The sequence below is a fragment of the Mesoplodon bidens genome (genome assembly GCF_964165515.1).
Source record: "Mesoplodon bidens genome assembly, chromosome: 16".
Lineage (NCBI taxonomy): Eukaryota > Metazoa > Chordata > Mammalia > Artiodactyla > Ziphiidae > Mesoplodon > Mesoplodon bidens.
The window spans coordinates 69,789,232-69,811,428 of record NC_138173.1 but is presented as its reverse complement, the minus strand read 5'-3'; the positions used below and the strand labels follow the sequence as shown (position 1 = coordinate 69,811,428).

General features: G+C 33.7%; 1 protein-coding gene across 17 annotated transcripts in view; it reads right to left on the bottom strand.

Annotated features, from left to right (window-relative positions):
* PHF20L1 (PHD finger protein 20 like 1) overlaps positions 1 to 22,197 on the bottom strand; it is a gene marked incomplete at its 3' end in the record, with an annotated part of 80,330 nt that overhangs the window by 43,465 nt on the left and 14,668 nt on the right. For 5 of the 17 annotated variants that reach the window (XM_081258921.1, XM_081258916.1, XM_081258925.1 and 2 more), the window contains exons 3-10: positions 20,275 to 20,446; positions 20,045 to 20,129; positions 16,235 to 16,323; positions 15,917 to 16,006; positions 10,852 to 11,065; positions 10,140 to 10,268; positions 4,973 to 5,055; positions 1,201 to 1,453 (exon numbers count right to left, since the gene is read on the bottom strand). In XM_081258921.1, the coding sequence (XP_081115047.1) occupies positions 1,201 to 1,453; positions 4,973 to 5,055; positions 10,140 to 10,268; positions 10,852 to 11,065; positions 15,917 to 16,006; positions 16,235 to 16,323; positions 20,045 to 20,129; positions 20,275 to 20,446 (1,115 nt within the window). Of the gene's footprint in view, positions 1 to 1,200; positions 1,454 to 4,966; positions 5,056 to 10,139; positions 10,269 to 10,851; positions 11,066 to 15,916; positions 16,007 to 16,234; positions 16,324 to 20,044; positions 20,130 to 20,274; positions 20,447 to 22,197 lie in introns of those variants that run through there. The other 12 variants (XM_081258927.1, XM_081258928.1, XM_081258929.1 and 9 more) reach the window with 8 other exon arrangements.

Here is a 22,197-nt window from a genome sequence, read left to right as displayed (position 1 = left end):
TACAAAAATCAAAATGCAAAAGACATGGTCATAATTGAAAAAAAGAGAATAAAATTCAATTGCTGTAACACTGGTCGTAATACCAAAATACAAAACAATTGCAAAATAAAATACGTATCAATGTCATGTGACATTGTAGTGACTACTAATGATATTATTTCATGATAAATGCCATAATGAAATGAAGCTTATAAAGAAACAATTGAGTTTTTGTTTCCATCCTTTCTACTCATTTATTAAAAAGAACCAAAACAAAACAAAGAAGTACCAAAACCTGATCAAAAATTGAAAAACACGTTTGGCAAAAAAAATATAGCAATGGAATGCAAGAGGAAGTTAATATATTTGATTGATAGAAGTCTTCTCAATGTCACCATTTTTAATTGTTGTGGAAGATATGATATGGAGAAGTTCATAAGGAAATGTGTCATATTCATTTAATAATCAGGTTACTAATTCATTCACTGTATAAACAGCAAAATTATCTTTTACCCAGTGACTTTTCAGGTAATTATTTTTCATATGTCTCTAACTTAGAATACTAAAACATGAGAAACACACAGTCAACACAAATCTTGTCTTATATATATCCAAACCCATGTCAAAAGGCTATTTAAAAAAGACCAAGTTAACTCTTGAAAGATCAGTGGCATTGAAACAGTAAAATCTTTAAAAATAAGATCAAGGAAGCAATCTTCTTCTTTCATTAGTAAGATTAAACTGAAGTTTGCACTCTAAATCCTACAATAAGAACTGAATAAAATGTATTGCCGAAGCGGGTACAGACAACTGGGGACAATAACTAAATCTATCCATAAGAATAGTCTTAGGAGTTCAGGAAAACATCCACCATGGGTCTTTTTGTATCTCATAATGGTTTTGTTCTGTTTTTTTGTAATGAATCAGGCCTCTCATTGTGCTTGGATTATTAGTTGAGGAGAGTCAAACTACAGTGGAATTTTGGTTATTAAATGCTAAGGTTTCTTAACCAGCAGTATAGTCACTGTACCTCTGTACAATACATCAGTCAGAAATGTAAATGTTTTTTGCCCCTAAAATAGTTTCAAGTCTTCCCTATCATATCCACTTAAGTTTGAATTTTTAAAATGCAACTTCATAAAAATACAATATAACTACAACCAAACTGCTTTTAATGTATCTTATAGGATAAGTAACTATTTTTTAAAAATCTGTGCTCACTAGTTTTATTTATCATTGAAGAAGAAAGCTGAGATACAAGCGTCAAATCCTCGACTTGTATTAATTCTGGGGAAAGTGGTGATTTAGGGGGTTTTATACACCCAGAAGAATCTCCAGATTCATGTTTGCATTTCTTGCTGCGAGCCTTCCCTGAAGACAAAGTTGAGGATAACAGTGCAGGTTTCTGAGTGTTGGCAGAACTGCTAATGTCAGCTTCATTTTTTTTCTGACTTTGAGGTTTAGGTGAAATCGCCTGAATAAATAATAAAAAATTGATATTTTTATTTTGGTTTCTTCATTTTTGTTGTTTTCTATTTTGATTGTTAAGCAACTTTAGTATCCAAAAACATTGTTAAGCAACATATAACATTTCTATTACAAATGAAAAACCAAAAAGAACCCCACAAATTATTAACTAAAAGTTGAATAGGCTGTCTTTAAAGGGATGCTGTCAACTTGTAGTCTAAATTTAGGTTTTTTTAAATGTATTATTTATAATATTCTCTGAAAATAAAATGTTATCTAACTGGACAAGTATGTTCCATATTGAGTTAAAATATACCTCTTTTGACACCATAATTACCAATGACATTGATAATAATTAGGTAAATAAACAGCATTTTCAAGTTTTAGAGCACTGGAGGAATACATTTAAGCTTCTGACTTTCAGATTTTTTTTTATAAAATAATTTCCTTTATCGAGTTCAATGCAGAGGTTTAAGAAGACAATTTCCCTTTAAAGAAAGATCTCAACAGGAAAACAATGATCAAATTAACGAAACATTATCTTTAACTCATTTTAGTGCTGAAAGCTAGAGTTTCATAAGCATAATGCTTCATGAAATCAAAGCCACCAGCAATAGAGTTAAAAGACTAAAAAACAATACAAAACAAGCAACAACAACAACAACAAAAAAGGAGTAAAACCAAGTGTAAGTTAAAAACATTGGATTTAAAAACAAAATACGTCGCATTCTTAGATGAGAGTTTTTACCTTCTTCCTGCCAACTGATACTTTTAAAAAAAAATTAGAACTTTGTCAGTTCTTTCATAAAGAATATCTTCATTCATTTGGCAGTAATATGTCCTACATATGTAAATCTATATGTGAATGTGTCCTAAGACAACAGAGAACAGCCACATTAGATGGATTTGCAAACTACGGTGTTGGAATGCCTATACTGTATCTCTTTTTGATATATGTTATCTGAGAGCAAAGTATGAGATACACTTTTTTTAAAAAAACCTATACTAAAATAGGCTTTTATAAAGAACCAAACTACTAGCTCTATGAACAACATGCTTGTCCCCAAGATACCTTTTTACTTCCATATCTTTTGTGAGGGATGACCATCAGGTCTGCAGTCTGCAGTTCTCTGGAATATGGAAGATCATTGTCTGGGGACCAAACAGCTTTCTGTTCCCACTAAAAATATTTATAAACTGCTCAAATTTTGGTGGAAAAAAAGTGAATATTTGGTATTAAGTATGGCACCTTTGTGCTACAGATGGCATGCTGGACATACCACATAAAAGGGCTGGTGTCAAGTGTCTCATTCATTGAGTTGTCATCATTTCTATTCTTGAATTTACTCATTACACATGTGTATAAGTGCAGATTAATCATTTGAAAAAAAAAACTCCATATACAGAAAGGATTCCTAAGCTTATCATTAAAGGTGTTGCCAGAAAAGTAATTAGAGCCATTACTTGTAAATAAACAATTTTATTGTTCATCTTCACATATGTGAGAGACATCACTACAGCATCCATTACTCTCAAGTTACAAAGTTATAAAACAAGATTTTAATACTTAAATTAATATCTTGATAAGGTGCTTAACCTCTAAACAAGGACAAATTAACATTTTTTAAAACTTACTGAATTATGCATCTAATGCAGGTTTTATCCAAAAGTAAATATAACATGACAATTCCCTAATACAATTAAATAATCTATAATTAATAATCTGAGAACTGGGGTTCAAGACCACAGAGTTTGAGTTTTTTTTTTAATGTAAATAAATAAATCCCTTAGGACAGTAAGTTTTGGCCTTAGGCCTGTTATAAATCTACGTCATGAGTGGCATTATTTTACTCATTAGGGCAACAGAGGTTAGTGACAATCTCTCTCCTTCAAGTCTATTGTTGATACCGAGATGCAATTAAGAAGTTTATAACTCGGCTTTTTAACTTTGAAGAAGGGCAAACACTTAGCACAAAAATTAAGAGTATGGTTACAAAACATTTCACATTGAAATCAACCTGAATGACAAAAAAGGGGGGTGGGGAACAGCATTCTGTTCCTTAAAAATATAAAATAATTTACAGAGTTTTCATTAATGATCATTGGTCTCTTTGTTACAAAACTGGGAAGGACTCTCAAAATTTTTTCAATTATGTAAATAAAAACAGCCAAGTTACTCAATTTTTCTTTTTTTAAGCTCAGTTTCAAAATGTTGTATTTCTCTCTGAAATGGGCACTGCCCTCTACACTAACTTTCACATATAATAAATAATTTTCACAATCACATTCATCTCAGCAGGATTGTGCATAATGAAAGATTGACATTGTAATGAATTTTCCAGAAACATTTTATTACCCAAGTCCCTGATTTATTGCATTCTGAGAATACCATAAACAGTGGTGAAAATACAAAATATTGTTATATCTGGGACGTTGAATATAGTAATACACAGTAAAAAAGTCACTTAAAATTTGGTTGATATACTGACAATAACGGCAAAGACTTAACCGTTTGATGACCACAGAAAATCAGAAGGTATGATTTGCTGACATATTAATCAATTTAAAAGATCACTGATTCAATACAACATTAATGGAGGCACCAAAACAATGCACTGTTATCAAATCAGGCCTAAAATAACCCTGAAAAACTCAATACAATATCAATTAAATTTGGACTGTTTTTTAAAACGCATATAGAGAAGAGCAACAGGTACTCATTTTAAAGTCTTCTTTATTAGGCTACTAATAAAGAAAATTAAAATAATACAAAAAGGGTATATTAAAACTACATTAAGGCTCAGATTTTAAAACAGGAGAACCAAGGAAATCCAGATATGGCTATTACTGTGTTCTTATAGTCTTACAGTGCCCAAGAAGGTAAGCCCTTAGAAAATGGAAAAGCATGCACAGTCCACTATATACAGGTATTGTGGGAATCTGAAGGTAGCCAAGGCAAAATCTAGCAACTGCAACCTTCACTTTTAAATTCCTCTATTAGGTGGTTTAAAGACAGACCCTTAATAGTTTTTAAAAATTTTTTTGTAGTTATTAAAATATACATCCTAGCAAAAATGTATGGCTCATTGATCAATTCATAAAACACATAGTCAGTCTAACAACACCAATTGTTACAATATAAAAGAAACTTCTTACAAAAGAAGCTTTATTAGATGTCAAAAAACCCTGTTTTAACTCACAAATGAAAAGTATTTGTGTAAGGGTCTTTTTGTAAGCTAGTTAAATGTGATCCAGCTGGAAGCCTATACCCTGGGATGCCTGCCTCCAGGCTTTCAACTGTTGGGGGACAAAGGCTTTAATGCCAGCCTACTGAAAATAAACACTAATGAAGTCTGTAGTTTATCTGTATACCTTAGAGAAGGCAGAGTTAAAAATATAGCATCAATTAATTACCTTCCTATTCCCATATCTGATCAAAAGGGCAATTTCAATTATGTGGATACTATAGCTCCGTGATCATTCCAGTTGGGAACCTTGAAAAAAATCAAATGCTACCATTTCATACCTGCTCCAGCATTGGAGCCGTTTCACTGTAGTCTTCCTTTTTTTCAGCACCATCCACCCCAACAGCTTTGGATGCCAACAAACCTTGAGAAAAATTGTACAGAAATTGCTTATTAGAAAAAATATTGACTTTCACACTAATTAACTTCTCAAAAATTTTAGCAGTTGAAATCCCCTATACTTTTTTATAGAAAGTAAATACAACACTCTCAGAAGTTTACTTGTCAAAAATGCAAACACCCTTAATAATGGCTCAAGGGGCTGAATTAGAACTTGAGAGTTGCTTACACAATTAGTTTTTAAAATAAAAAAATTAAAAATACCCTTTTAAAAAAATCACACATATACACATTTATTCTGTACAAATTTAAATTTCTATGGTTTAATGTCCCAAAACTTAAGATGGCTTAGACTGTTAATACTTAGGCTTTGTCTATACAACTGAAATAAAATATGGAATTAATATTAAGATATAAGGAATCCTTCCAAACATCCAGAATATAAAATAAGATTGCTGTTGTTGTTGGATTATTAGTTTAAAAAATACTCCCAATTTTTTATTTCACCTGGATCCTTTAACCTAAGCTTTACAGGTTTGTTTCTATACCCAGTTGTAGCTTACCTTCTTACAAAAGTGGTGAAAACATGGATGCATCCATTTTATGTTAATGGAAAAGAGTACAGATCCTTCCTACAACATTTGAACTTACTTAATATTATAGCCTCATTCTACAATTAATGAAATAAACTGGGAGTTCCAGTTTTCACCAATATATACCATTAATTCTGAATTTTAGAAGACAGAATATTTTATCTGGAGTGTACATAATTAACTTTACAAGACATTAAAACTCTGCTTTAATTTAGAAATTACAGGCATTTACTTAGTCAAGATTCTTTGCTAAGCACCAGATAGTACCCTCAATGGAATCAAATTTATTTGCTGCTTCTTATGGCCACCAAGCACATAAAAAGTCCCCCCAAATCATTTTTGTGTCATTTCAAAGTCAGGCACACAAAACCTTGGCCTCAAAGGAAGCATGTTTAATAATTGACAAAATAATAGTAAACTTACTTCAGCAATTATACCACTATATTATTAAAGCTGTCTACATCATATTTAATAGGAGAGAAAAGGTGCCCCAAAATGCCACCTAACTTCCGAGATACCCTGTGGCAACATCACTTGACTTTTTCAGGTAACAATCTCAAAGATGTTAAGTAATCTAACTGGAAATTCAAATATTAAAATTGTATTCTCAAAGTAGTACTTGAGCCAAGTGTTAAATCAGGCAAAAGGCATCTTTCCATTATTAGATAATAAAGTTGAATATCTATCACTCAGAATTGTAATTCAAAACAGCAAAGGCTGAGAATAAAACAATGATTTTGATACAGCAATGATTGGTATTAAAACTGCTATTTGGGGCTTCCCTGGTGGCGCAGTGGTTGAGAGTCTGCCTGCCGATGCAGGGGACACGGGTTCGTGCCCCGGTCCGGGACGATCCCACATGCCTCGGAGCAGCTAGGCCCGTGAGCTATGGCCGCTGAGCCTGCGCGTCCGGAGCCTGTGCTCCGCAGCGGGAGAGGCCACAACAGTGAGAGGCACGCATACCGCAAAAAAAAAAACCAAAAACCAAAAAACTGCTATTTGGTGCAGTTTGAGATAATCCGTATTGCTCAAGTCCCACACAGTATTAAGTGTAGGTTGAAATGGAGGAAAAAAGACCCAATGTATAAGTAATTTTACAAAAATAGTTTATAAATCATAAATTCAATCGTAACTATATTAATATAACTTTTGAACACATTTTTAGATGACTAAAAAAGATGTAGCACCGAATATTTCTTTAACATTTAAAGCTGCATTCACTAGGTTTTTCTTCTCTAGCTAATATTTTTGAGGTTAAATACTACTAAAAATAAAAAGAAAAATAATTAGGAAATTAGGTTCTTCTTTTGCAGGGAACTGAGTAGAGGCCCTACTTCGAAGGGGTACGCAAAGAGGACAAATATTTGCTATTCAATCTACTAAATACACTTTACGTTTTTCGTTTCCTTTCATATAGGTGGTGGAAATACTTCTAAATCACATCAATAGATGAAATAGATCACAACCCTCAAGAATTAATTGGAGGAAAATAAATACAAATGAAATTAATTTTTGTTATTTGCAAATATGTATTAATTATCAATATATTACTTATCAATATTACTAACAAGTCCTCATCCAAATAAGATATGTATAAACATTTTAACAGAATGTGTCATGCAGTTTCAAGAAATTATTTAAATATCAGGTAGAAGGAGAATATAAATTTTTATAAGTCCCACCCATAAAGTGATAATTTCTCAATACTCTACTTCAGCTATAAAACGGAATTAGTCTCTCACTGCTGATAGGAATAAACAGAACAGAGGCCAGGGCATCTGGTAATGGGGAAGATAGAAAGAGCAAAGTGGTTAAATTCATGGTCTACTTTTCATACAGCAAGTCCAAAACAAAATATTCTTGCTTAGATTAAGAACCAAATATCCTGGCTATTATTATCAATAACTTATTACTGGCCAATTCAAATATCTGGGGTTTTTAAATTATTTTTTAAATTCCTTAAGCTGTACAAACATATCTAAACTGGCTGAACATCCAGGAACTCCTAGAACTATTACAAACAGACCATGCACCAACTGCTGCTTCTTCTTTTACTCTCTGACAACCCATACTTTAAAATCTACTCAAATTTGCTTACAGTTCGCTTGCAACTTTGTCCCAAAGTATAAACTTTATTATCTTTGTAAAATTGTTTGTTCTAAATCAGTATGCATAAAGTCTCAATAATTACCCATAAGGTACATGACAATGAAAAATAAGATTCTGGTAGAACATATATATACTATGCAACAATAATTTCAGTGTCTACTTATTTGAAAATTTTGAAGAAAGCCATCCTATTCCATTCTCTGTAGAGAAATCATGTTTGGAATCTCTGAAGGGTGTATATATGAGGAAGAAATAGAAAGAGAGTGAATAAATACATGCATTAAATTTATCCAGCGGCTGGTCCACTTATTGTCTGTTAGAATTATCTAAAAAATAAATAAAATGGTGTGCGTGGGGGGGGTAATACATCAGAGAAGGCTGAGATGCTGCCATGTTACCAGCCTATTCCTCTCAGTAGTAAAGGGACAAAAAGATAGATATAAGTGAGCTTGAGAAATTTAAAGTATACCATAATTCCATAACAAAATTGCTATTTCATATTAGTTCTCATCTCCTTTTATGGTCCACAGATGAAATTTACTGTACAGAGGCAAGCCTGAGTTTCAATCATAAAAGACAATCTTAAAATATCTATTATCTTTTTGCATGATATAGTTGTAACATGAAATCAGAAATAGATGCAGAGATGAACTATTAAAAAAACTAACATACATCTTCTGAGTAAGTAAAGGGAAAAGATCATAACAGTTTCACATTCGTAATACCTTATGCCTTTCTACTGTTGCCCAAAATATTACTTATTGATTTGAGATTCCCAAGAGGAAGTGAAGACAAAGTCCCTCCACAGAAGGCACAGGGTGTTACTAAAGCAACCAGTATTAGAACTTCCTTGAGGTACACGGTAAAATGGTTTTCCCCCCACTACTGTCTTTTCAAGGCCAAGCGGAAATACTGCATCATTGTGGATTGAGCTGTTTTCTTACTTCTTTAAATGGTGAGCTTGAACTTCTCAGTAAGACATATTAAGAGTATACTGACTGAAACTAAAATCAGATTATCCAGATTGTAGGAAAAACCATGATGCTGGGAAACTGGCAGTTGTAGCGTCAGTGTCACTTCCATCTTCCTTGATCTTGGCTCCCCCAATAAGGCTGTTTCAATCTTGGTATCACAGCAGTTAGAAGTACTATTCCACAGTACAGAGCTTGGAGTTCCATTATTCTAAGTCAAAACGGAAGTCTCAAGTTGCCATCATAATAATCACTAGGATAACATTTTGGCTTTCTCCAAAGCTAATAGTTTCTAAGGAAAAGGTGGAATGGGAATGGGTAAATTGATTTGAAATATTTCCTGTCCTGGGGCCAAATATATCCTTTATCAGAGAAAGGCACAAAAATAATATTAACAATGGAAAGACTAAATATTCTCACTTGTTGAAACCGATTATAATTACTTAGATGAATACTGTAATAAAACAGCGGCTCTAAAGAACCCTCAGCTGCGAAGTCATCTTTCAGTAGGCTTACACTCTTTAGAAAATGGTCAAAATGTTTAATTTACATTTATTCTTGGGTCTGACAATGAAACCAAGCTTTTTCAAGTTATTTAAAAGAATGTCAACAAAGATTTACATAGCTTTATTAGGCCAAAGGCACAAAAAATCATTTGTCCTTAAAATAAGAGCGTATGATTGAATATTAATGAAAATATTTTACCTCCCCTTTTATAACATATACTCAGAAAAATTAAATATATTCACATTTTTTTTTAAAGATTAGAATCATTAGGCTGAATGGAACTGTGGGTCTTAGTATGACTGGCCCCTTCTTCTGTAAACACTAACCAGGCTAGAATTTCCAGTGCTCTTCATCATCCTACTATTCTACTTCCTAATTACAACAAGGCATAGAGAAATAAGCCCAAATTCTAGAGACCAACCTGAAGATAAGAAGAGAAATTTTAAAAACGTATAGAAGTACTTTTACATTGGGCAGAACAAATTTGGGAGCTGAATTTAATTCAGTATTCATCTTTCCAACCATATATGGTACCATCTTTAATGAGACCAGTCAAGAGTAAGAATGTGTAATATTTAGAACCTCAGACATTATGTCACCATAAGCTGACAAAAGCGTATAATTCAGTTCTTAGAGAAACTACTCCTGCCACCCAGGTGATTTTAAAACTATGGAATTTTGTAACATTTGATCCTACGGATCCTCACAACATCCCTGTGAGGTAGGCAGAAAATATGTAATACTTTTCACATTTCCAACAGAAAAAGCCCCTGGTGTTGAAAGGGATGACCTTGAAGAAACAAAACAACTGTCTTTCTTATTAACCAGTTAGCTACACTAAACCAACAGATACATTTTCCTTTATTAAAAACAAACTACTATAAAATTAAACCCTCCATTCCCCCCCAAAAAGAATCATTGTAGTTTACCAGTAATCTTGTTAAGTCGAGCTCTCTTTGCCTGAAATGAGTTGCCTTGATTATTTTTCCTCTTGTTTGATAATGTGCTCTCTGGCTGTGGAAAGACCATCTTTGGAACGTTCTCTACATGAAGTCCTACTTTTAACAGAATATATATATATATGAGAGTTTATCTAGAATCCAAAGTTAAAACACATGAATATTTTTTAAATAGCAAAATAATAAAAAATCTTTGCACTTAATTTTTTCAATCTAGTGCTTGACACAACTTTAAAAAACAAAAATCTCTCTAGACCAATATATTAGAAATAAAAAAACTACTAAGCAGTTATGCTTTAGGAAAGGAATGACTTACTGCTTTTTCTGTATTATATATTGAAATGCTTGCAGAAGCATTTTAAAGGCTAAAGAAAACAAAACAAACAAACAAAAAAACCCACACAAAAGAAATCCCAAAACCTACTTGGTAGAAGTTACAGATCAAATTCTCAATGCATTTCTATTCAAGAATACTGAGGGTAATCATTATCAAGCACCCATATTAGGCCATTAATCTTCAGATCTGTAAGATGCTAAAAAACTTAACCATCATATTATGCTAGGAAAAAAATCCTAATAATTCCATTACATGTTCAAATTACGGGCAGCCAAAGGATTTGACTTATTCACTATGTGAGTTTACCACTGCCACAGGGAATGAATGTAAGAACATATTTTGTACCAAATGTTTCACTAGATGTGGGCAGATCTTCCTTCTTCTCAACTTCTGGTGTGGCTATAGAAGCTGAAGTTTCTTCCTTTTTTGAAGGTACTTTAAACCATTTTCTCTCATCTTTCTCTTTATCTTTATTGCTGTTAGCGCTAGTCCGAGGTTTGTTCCCTGTTTTATTCTTGGCTGCAGCTGCAGCAGCTGCTTTGACTAAAGCTATCCAATCCTCCAAAGGAAAAACACAAAACATATGAAGCATTAAAAATTAATTAAAAGTTAATTATACTAATGAATAAAAACATGTATCACATTTTCAAAGCTACTTTCACTCACATGCACACAAATATAAAAATCAAATTAACTACATTTACAAGGTAGATCATCAACATGGTAGATTATCAAATTTAATAATCTAATTGGTTACATGATCTTACATAAAATGGGAAAATATTCAATATCAAATACTCTTTTGATGGAATAAAATCTAAAATATAAGAAAACCTATGACAAATGTGGAATATTACATGACATTCTACCTTGGTAACTTTAGGGTTTAAACGTTGAATTATGTTCCTTCTCTATAATGCAACAGATCATAAAAGTAATAAGAAAAAAAAAGCTTATGTTGTAATTCTGCAAAGATTAAAAGAAACGTACAGTCAGCCCACCCTATCCTTGGGTTCTGCAGGCGTGTATTCAACCAACTGCAGATCAAAAATAGTTGGGAAAAAAAATTCCAGAAAGTTCCAAAAAGCAAAACTTGAATTTGCCATACTCTGGCAACTATTTACATAGCATTTACACTGTACTTACAACTATTTACATAGCTTTTACCTTGTATTAGGTATTGTAAGTAATCTAGAGATGATTTGGGAGCATGTGAATAGGTTATATGCAATACTGTGCCATTTTATAAAAGGGACTTGAGCATCTACAGACTTTGGTATCCATGAGGGTCCTGGAACCAATTTCCTGCAGATAATGAGGGATGACTGTATTACCACTGAACAAATTACTATTCCTTATTAGGAAGAATGTATCACTCAAGGTAAGGTCAATTTCATAGAAATCAAAGTATGATTTTTTAAAGCTTTTAAAGTTTGGATACCTATTTATCACAACAGCTTAATATTACTAGTAAAAAAAAAAGAGCTACTTGACTTGACCAAGGTAAAGTACACACTGTCAGACTCCAGTTTAATTTCCCTCCCTCTACAATTTCCTGAATCTGTATTAGTTACCATTCTTCTGAGATGCAAATATTTATATTTCCTGTGTTAATTTTTTTAGTTTGTGGCTAAATAATTTTTACTGTTTTACTTTTAACTAAAAACACGTATTGTAATAATTATGGAAAGATGTAAAGAAGTGGTACTAACATGTAAATTTTCACAATCAAAAAGACTTTTTTAAAACAAATATTTATAATATCTCTACAGAGTTAATCTTCAACTGATGACTGATGCCACTAAGCTATCAAACAGACCACTGATTCAGACTCAACCAAAATGTGTAATACGTTAAATTCTTAGTCCAAGCAACTAAAAACAATTTCACAACATCAAATGCATTTAATTCATGGGTTACATTAACAAACACAGGCCATTAAGCAATTCAAGTTGATGGCCCCTCAGTCTTGAAAATATATGGTAAAGACAATAAGCTATTAAAAGCAAACATACAAAATCTGTCTCTCTCTCCCCCATGACTGAAATGAACTGAAAACACCATGCGATGTTGTACCTAACACATTCATTCACCAATTTTCTATTGGATACCCTATTACATATACCAGGAAACATGCTAAGCTAATAAAAGATGCTAGATGAAAACCCCGAGAACCCACTGGCCTGGAGTGGCCACATCTTTGCTCCTGCCTGGAAGACACCCAATATCCAGATTTCCCCGTATTTTAAAATACATCCCCAATGCATGTCTTATTAGAAAACGAATTATGACAAAGTTGTGAAATAAAATTTTATATCTCTAGTTTGTAAAACCAAAGAACACCAGATGCACCAGTATTGCCCAATCCAAGTTTTACTCAGAACCACCTCCTTTTTTAGTCCTGCCCATAACGAACTGACAGGCAAATAAAATTAACTATAAGACAATGTGACAGGAGAGACAGTAGAGAATAAACAAAATATTACAGGAGAACAACAAAATTTTGCCTGAAGAGAAAGACTAGTGGAAGGCTTCAGGGAAAATGATAAATGATTTGAACCCTAAAGTAGGAATTTGCTAGGGAAAAAGGCAAAGAAAAGAAATGGACACTCCAAGCAAAAGGAAAACCATTAAACAAAGGGGTGGCAAAGTGTACACTAATAGGAAGGAGGGGTTTAAGGTCAAGGAGCAATCTGGGTGACTTAAGTATCATGGCTAAGTTGAGCCTTGAGACTAACATTTAAGTAGAAGGAAAAAAGCAACACCAATGAAAACAACTTATAGAGTGCCATCAACAGAGCAGAAAGAAAAACAGAAGTACAACAGGCAAGCAAAGGAAAGTGATGATTCAGCAGAGGTCATATATTTGCGGTCTTATTAAGAACAGGGCATTTAATTCTGGGTTCCACATTGCGAGGAAAATGTTAAGTTGTTAAGAGAAATGCTAAAAGATGCCAGGGATAAATTCCATGCCCAGTTGCTTTCTCTCTCCAATAAAGAGAAAACTAGAAGAAAGAGATTCATGCTGTACTCTTTAAAAGTGAAATTAGATAAAACAGTTCTTGATCACATGACTTGTTAATCATGGGAATCACTGCAGTTGCGTGATTAAAGAATTCTCCCACTATTTTGTTCTTCCATTTTTTAACTGGAAAGATTCACTATCAAAAATAACTCGTGTAGGGACTCTGGCGGTCTAGTGGTTAAGCCTTCGCCTTCCAATGCAGGGGGTGTGGGTTCGATCCCTGGTCGGGAGCTAAGATCCCACATGCCTCGGGGCCAAAAAACCAAAACATAAAACAGAGGCACTATTGTAACAAATTCAATAAAGACTTTAAAAATGGTCCACATCAAAAAAATCTTTTAAATAAATAAATAAATAAATAACTGGTGTGATCCTTCCATTAATGAGAACTAAAGATATGTTTCAAAGTTTCCTGTAGATAACACAGAGCACTGCACTATAATGAACACTATAATGAAATCAGATATGAGTTCAGTCACTCTGCACACTATGGTTGAGTGAAATTTTAGGTAAGTCATTCTCTAAATTCTGAATTCCTCAACTGTGAAATAGAAATATCAGCTATACCTATGTCAAAGGATTTGCTATAAGAATCCAATAAAACAATGTATACAAAAAATGTTCTAAAAATGGTAAAGTATCTTATGAGCCAATCTTTAACACTAGTGAGTTACAGTGTAAATTTTATATCAGCTCACTCTCAAGAAGAAAAATAGGTGAGGGGCTTCCCTGGTGGCGCAGTGGTTGAGAGTCCGCCTGCCGATGCAGGGGACGTGGGTTTGCGCCCCGGTCTGGGAAGATCCCACATGCCGCGGAGCGGCTGGGCCCGTGAGCCATGGCCGCTGAGCCTGCGCATCTGGAGCCTGTGCTCCGCAACGGGAGAGGCCACAACAGTGAGAGGCCCGCATACCACAAAAAAAAAAAAAAAAAAAAAAAAAAGAAAAATAGGTGAGAAGAAGTTACAGGAAGTTTAAAGAAGAACATTTCCACAGTGCATTTATTTGATTCCTTATCCTTTGCTGGTTTAATAAAAGAAATTTTACTGTATAGTTTTATAAAGGAATTCTCAAAGGACTCAAAATTTAGATGATAATATGCAAAGTGGGATTCTCTTAGCACGGCCCAAACAACACCTGATTTATTAAGACATTCAAAAAATAAGAACATTTTATAAAAAACAATTCTACAAATGTTTTGAATGTGCTTGTAATTAAAAATTATGAAGAAAATGTAAAATTAAAGGAAATATACTACTAATATTTTCTTCTAGAGTTTGTACTTGACATTGATTTTAATGTTAAATACATCATGGTGTGACTAGAATACTAATTAAAAATAAACATCCAATACATCCAAAAAATTAATTTTTACAACTTATTATTTTACCATGAACCAAACTGGCTCAATGTCTCTTTGGAAAAAATAAAGTTTCAAGGTTAGTGCCATCTCATAAACATTCGAATGACTAGAATGACAAAATAATAGTTTTGAAGCAAAAAAAAAAAAAATTGAGAATTTTAATTAAACAGGTACTAACTTCCCAATGTTTAAATCAATCTTTCCATGCAGTAACCAAGGAATCACACCACTGAATGCTTAAGAGAACATTTTATTTATACATACAAGTAGGAAGACACAAAGCAATTTCATGATCAAAAGCATTTCCATTTTAAATGGCATTTCCACATTAATTGGGGGAAAAAAAACTCTGCTAGCTGATTATTTCAAAATTAAATTTTTGAAAACCACGTCACTTAAAACACTCATGCACTTCTCAGAAAACATCAAAAATAATTTTTTTAACTGTGATAGTCTACATTCTAGACTACTAAATATATACACTTGACTGGAACTGACCATGTGATTTCAACACAGTTCAGGGTGATATTTTTTACTGCATGGTATGCAATAAATATGTAGCATATTTCCATATTAGACATTCTTATAGATCACTTTCAATTTCTTAAAATTAATTGTAGGTCCAGGTGCTGAAAATCCCAAATAACAGCAGAACATAAAAGAAAATATTTTAAATTTCTACCGGCACCTTTTCTTTCCAGTATTTCAGGAAACATATTCAACCATAATGGAATTATGGTTTTAACTTCATCCCAGATTCTCCTTCAAATGCTTACCGTTCATTCTTGCTTTGAGCAGTGACAAAGCATGTAATACACTGCTTACGTCATATAACTCAGAAAGCCCTACCTGAAACAGCCTACAGAGTGTCAGGTAAGCGCCTTTTGAAAGAAGATTAACGACTATGATTTATAGAAGAAAAGAAGAAGATAAGAAACTCAATATAAAATTTTATATTAAAAATTAACTTTCTAAATGATACTATATACCAGGAAAAACAAAACAAAATTAAAAAAAGGCACTTACCTCACTTCCCATAGACTGGTTACACGATCCAGCTGGGTCGATAGGACAACACCAGCTTAGTGGATGCTGGGATTTCACCTGGAACAGAAACTAGTGACCTATAACTTTAGCAGGTCTAAAACCAAAGAAGCAAAAATCAAGTGTATAATTTATTTTACATTCTAAGCTTCTCTTTCTTGCTGCTATTTGGGGCTATCAGCACATAATCCTACAATTAGTTCACTTTAAAATATATATATGTCTGTATATATATATTTTGATCAGTCACCATTCAAGAAAACATCCCTGTGGGTAACTAGGAATGCTGAACACTCTTACCTGCCCCTTAGCATCCTCGGGCATGGCTTTAATGTGCATTCTCTTTAAACAACGAATAACTCCATCATAAAACTGAACTGTGAAAGTTCCTGAAATAGGAGCGAGTCAGCATCATTAGAAAATATAATTCAACCTTAACAGCAACACATGATATAGAAACAAGTAATGCCCCGACAGAAATAAACACCCTATGATTGCAGTAACTGCAAACACACACCCCTGCTAAGGACCCCACCAAGTTTACTGAGTTTATTGTCTCTTTCCCTGTAAAAATAACTTTGATTTCCCTTATAAAGTACACTAATTAAATCTTGATAAGTTAGTTGCATGTAATTTTGATTTTTACTGGAGGATGTTAAAATTTATAACAATTTAAGTATATGTTTAAATAACATATCAGGTATGTTATACCTGAAGAAAATAAAACCATTACTTACAAAAAGGTATAATATTTCTAAGAATCACCATTTGCTCTCTTTGAAAGCTTCTAAATAATGGAGAGAAAGATCTGCTATAGGGAAAAAATCATTTTCTCAGGAAAGGATTATTCCTTTGCAAGATTAATTAACTGGCAAACAAGAATTATAGATTCACAGGCTTTTCAGCTAGAAAATATACATATCATCTGCATAGCAGTTTTCCTGTGCAGATAAGAACACTGACTTCCAGGGAGGCGAAATGCTGCATCCAATGACAGCTAAGCAGCAGCACAGCCATTAACTAAAAACCCTGATTCCCCTGTCTTTCCCACTGAACCACTCTGCTTTTAGGACTCAGTATTCTGTTTATATGGCTATCTCAAAGCACATTCACTTTCTGTTACAGACTCCATGCTTTCAAGTCTTTTACTGTACTATCAGAAAACATATCAGTTCCGTAGATTTTATACTTATGAAAATTCCAATGTTTTCCTATCATTTCCTATACAAATGAGGGCAGAGTGCCACTTCAAGTAAACAGATACTTGACCTTTACGAAAGAGGTATAAACAATTGGCGCCAAAGCCAATAAATCTACGTACAAAGATTTTTCTTTTCTTTGTAATCTGAATAACACCATTGATTTCATATCTTTCTATAATTAGCATAATGTACACATCACAGATATAAAGATCTAAACCCAAGTTATGAAAACAACTGATGAGCTGAATAGCAAGAACGTGAAGAATCTGGGAAGAGTGTGAGAATGCCAAACCACATGAACCCCTTACACCCCAACATGCTTGCCCCTGGCCTCCTCCTTCTTCACAGGGCGCTGCAGACAGCAGCAGGCTCTTCACTACGCAGACCGTGCATTCATCCCTCCCTGCCGTTGCTCACACTGCTTCGGCTGCTGTGATGCCGTCCTCCTTCCTAACTCCAGCCCACTCTTCGAGGATCAGCTCTTCCAATCCCACCCATAATATGAAAACTTCCCTGACCACTCCAAGCTACACTGATTTGCCCCTTCTCTTCAACTTCTCTAAGACATATTACATATACCTAAATGTTCACATCTGTTAGTTTTGTTTAGCTTTTGTAGTCAAAAGAGTACTCTCTGAGGGCTTCCTTTTTCTTTCTTTTTTTTTTGTGGGGGGGCGGGGGGATAGTGGCAGGCGGCGGGGGAGGCTCATCCACCATGTGGGACATACAGAAAAATGACCAAATTAATACTTCCCATGGAAATTCTTTAAAAACAAGCTATATCTGCCAATATTTCACTAAGGGCTTACTCAAAACTAGTCCTGAAATGGCAGAGGCTGCAATCAGTAACATCACTCCTCCACTGACGTAAGCTTAAATTTCTATATAACATGCCCATGGACAAACAGGATAGAATAAAAAATGAGGGTGGTTTGTTTTCGTGTATGTTGTGTGTATGCATATACTTGTAAAAGGAGCTTTAAGCATGGAAGAAAGGTCCCAAAGCTCACACATTTAAAGAAATCTCTCCTAATGAAAAGAGAGAGCATTGTTTAATTTTGCTTTGCTTTGTTCCATTTTGGGTAGATCCTATTATCCTACGAAACTGATTCAATACTTCTTTTCCTTCCAAAAATTGTTACTGATTGCCTACTCTGTGCTGGGCTCTGGACTAGACACTTGGGGAGCAAGTGTGAGTTAAGACACGGGAATAAGAGCTCCATAACACAGCTCTCCAGAAGTTTAAGTGAACAGTGATTTAAAGGCCCCACTAGAAAAGAAGTAACCTGCAAACTTAATAACTGAGATGTCCCTCAGGTGACCAGTAATAAACTCATAGCCATACTTGTTATTTCAATTAGGTAAACCAACAAATTGGACCTTGGCTTTTGTAAAGTTACATTATCATTTCTAGCTAGACAACTATGATTTACTTTTTTACACCTAACATTTTTTAATATATGTCTTTTTAAATGTTTTCCTCTTCTATCTTCTCTTACCTCAATTTTTCTCAAGTTTTTTGTTAGTTTAAATTCTCAGCTTAAATCCCTTCCATGGTTCCCATCACCTCCAAGTAAAATTCAAATTCCTTAGGAAGACTACAAGATACTTCATATGCCAATCCTTGCTTCTCTCTCCCACGTCTTCTGCTATTCTACAACCTTTAAAGGAATCCTTCATTCCAGTCACATCAAAGATTTGCAGTTCCTTAAAAATGGCATGCCTTTCTACTATTCTTTTGCATACACCATTTCTTCTGACAGAAAAACCTTTTCATCCGTCCTTTTCTAGATAACTTGCCTGGCTTTCAAGATACAGTTTAAAGTAAGTATCCCCTTACTTAGGTTACATGCCCTCCTTGCAAAGAAGTTGTCACTCAATGTGTTTTTTTCTTTTCTTTTTTTTTTCGGCCATGCCATGTGGCTTGTGGGATCTTAGTTCCCTGACCAGGGATTGAACCCAGGCCCTCGGCAGTGAAAGCGCCGAGTCCTAACCACTGGACCACCTGGGAATTCCCTCAATGTGTTTCTTTAGTGAAAAGAAAGAATGAGTGGTCGAGTTTAAGAAATAACTAATAGAAAACTAATGTATTTTGGAAAATATACTTACAAGTATTTCACGACTGTTTTAAGTGAGATTTTAAACAAGAAATTTAAAAAATAAAATATTTAAGTATATTTCCAATAATAATTTAATGCCTTTCTAAATTAATGCTTTTCTAAATGAACCGGTCTACAATTTTTAAAATTCATCACCTGTCCAACAGGTTCTCTCGTTTTATGCCACACTAACACACCTGATTTCTGTGGTACTTTCAACATTTCTGATAAGTTCAGTAACTTTTGCTCAGTAGTAATATTAGATACCACAAATGGCTATTAGAAAAACTAATTCTCAATTATCTACAGAAATCAAGAAAAAAAGAGCAGGGAGAAAAATGCGATAAAAGAAATCTTCAAATTGATAAGTTCCATACTCTTTCCTCAGAAAATTGTACTGTGTTTCACTTCCAAGTTGAACTGATTTGAATTTTCCTATATCTTTAGCACTCAGGTTGAGATCTTCATAAAATAACTTAGCCAACAAACTGGAAACAGAGAAGTAGAAATAAAATGCATATAATATAAGCCTGTCAACTGAAAGCTGAAAAATTTTAAGCAACTATTTACCTCTACTAATTTAAACAGTCTATTTAGGCAGTATATTATGTATCATCTTATTCTATACAATATATAACATATTGAATGCCCCTAGGAAAGAGTATTATTAGAAGATTCATTAGGTAAAGTATAAAACAAAGAGAAGCAACAGCTATATGTAACAATTTCATACGTTAATTAAAATTAGAAATATAGTTAAATTTTACTATAAATCCCATTTTAATTCTCAGATCATTCCAAACACATACCTTCTTTGTTAATCGCCTCAATCTTGGCAGGGTAATAGCGACAGTCTGTCCAACGAGCCAGAACTTCTTCTCCGGCTTTAAAATCCTATTTTAAACAACTTTTAAGATCAATACCATGTATAATAAATAAGCACTTCCTTAATAAAAAACAAGCTTTTGTAAAATTTAACAGAATTCCTTTTAAAAAAACATCATTACACATCTGGCAAACAGAAAAGCTTGCTACTTACAAAGAAGTCTTCCTCGTCTTTTAGCCCTTCTTTTCTTAATGCAGGTCTCTCAAGGGGTCTCAACCTATTGCTATCCCAGTAAATCCACTCATCATAACGATGACTCCAGCGCTCAAAATGGACCAACATCTTGCCCTCCTCGTAGTCGATTTTTTCAATTCGTGATGGATACCTCAAAAATAAAAAGAGCCTTCATATCAAAAGAAAATTCTTACATTTGTTTATACAAAGTATTAACTGAAATACTGCTTACTATTACAACCATAAACAATATGGATCCATATTTTTAAACTACTGACCAACAGTTTGCTTTATTCTTTGTCTTTTCTTTTTAATGATTGCTCTCAAGACCTAATGAAATAATTTGATAGACTCCCAGTGGAAATATAAATTATATAATTTAGAATATAAATTGTGCTGTCTTGGGAAATAATTTAATAACATGTATCAAGTGCCTTAAACATATCCCTCCTTTTTGACCAAATAATTCCAATTCTGGAACTATATACACAAAACATTTATAATAACAAAAAGTAGAAACCATATGATTAAGAAAACTGAAGACTGTCTATAACTATACAAACAATGGTATATCCACTGAATGGAATATTATATAGACTTTAAATGTAATGCTTACAAATGATTTATAATGTAGGAAAATGTAAAAAAGTAGTACTATGTTCACTAGAATTATAAGTATAGAAAATAAATTTGTCTAGCAAAAAATATCAACATGTACATTTATCTCTACATGGCAAAAAAAAATACTTTCCCTTTTCTGTTTTTCTACACTTTCCAATATTTTATAATGAGCATCAATGATGGTAGGGAAAGCTCAAACCTTCAATTTAAAAATATAAAAATAACATCACATTGTTCTGTCTTCATGTGTGCTGATTCTCTTATGATGAATTCCAAAATAAAAATTAGTTAACTTGAAACTTTTAACACAAAAAAGGCCTCTTCAAAAAAAAAAAAAAAGGCCTCTTCATTCTTAATGTACTGTATTAAATGTTCACAGTGACTCAAAAGGTTTTTTTAAAAGTAACATTAAATAACATTCAGAATTCAACAGCAGCACATGGTAGATGATTCAGCCATAGAGTTTATCTCATACTTTTGCTGGTTTTTGATAAATCTCAATTTTTTATTTTCCCTGTGGAATAAATGTAAATTTATGTTGTTAACATAAATTTAAATATAAAGCACAATAGACCTCACATAACTTTGAAATCTAGGCACCAATTACTACCTGCTTCACAGATCCCTCATGCTGTTCAAGGCTTTTTATGCGTCTCCAGGGCCCTGAATTGTTGTCTGGTATAGCTTCTTTCCTTACTTCAGTCTAAGGAACTGAGCTGTTTGGAGTTTCCTCAAACACAACAACGCGCTGTCAAACGTCTGTGCTTTTGTACCTTCTGTTCTTTCTGCCTGGACCTAAGCTGCCCTGCCCTTCCTCTGTACGCTCATCATTCAAGACTTGGTTTAACATGTAGTCACTTGTGTGAAGACTTCCCCAGCTCCCCTCCTCCTGGTGCTCTCACTGCACCTGTCTCATCATAATCATCTCTGTGCACATTCCTAAACTGTGTGCTGTGGAGCATTTACAGCCCTTGAGACATTAATACGTGTGACACAAAAAAAGGGTCCCATGGTCAAATAAGCTAGGAAAATACTGGATTAAATAAACCGTTTTCTTTACCGAAAGACTTCTTGGTCCTGCCAATAACACAGAAATAAAGCATGCGCTATTACCAAACCATGTCACCCTTTCATCACAAAGTATTTATGAACATTTCCTGAGAGAGCAGAGGTCTAAGGAACATGATGTTAGCAACTACTCTGGCCTGTGAGTTTCGGGGACTGAGTCATGGTCACCTTTGTACGCCCAGCATCTTCACAGTGACAGACACACACTGGCTA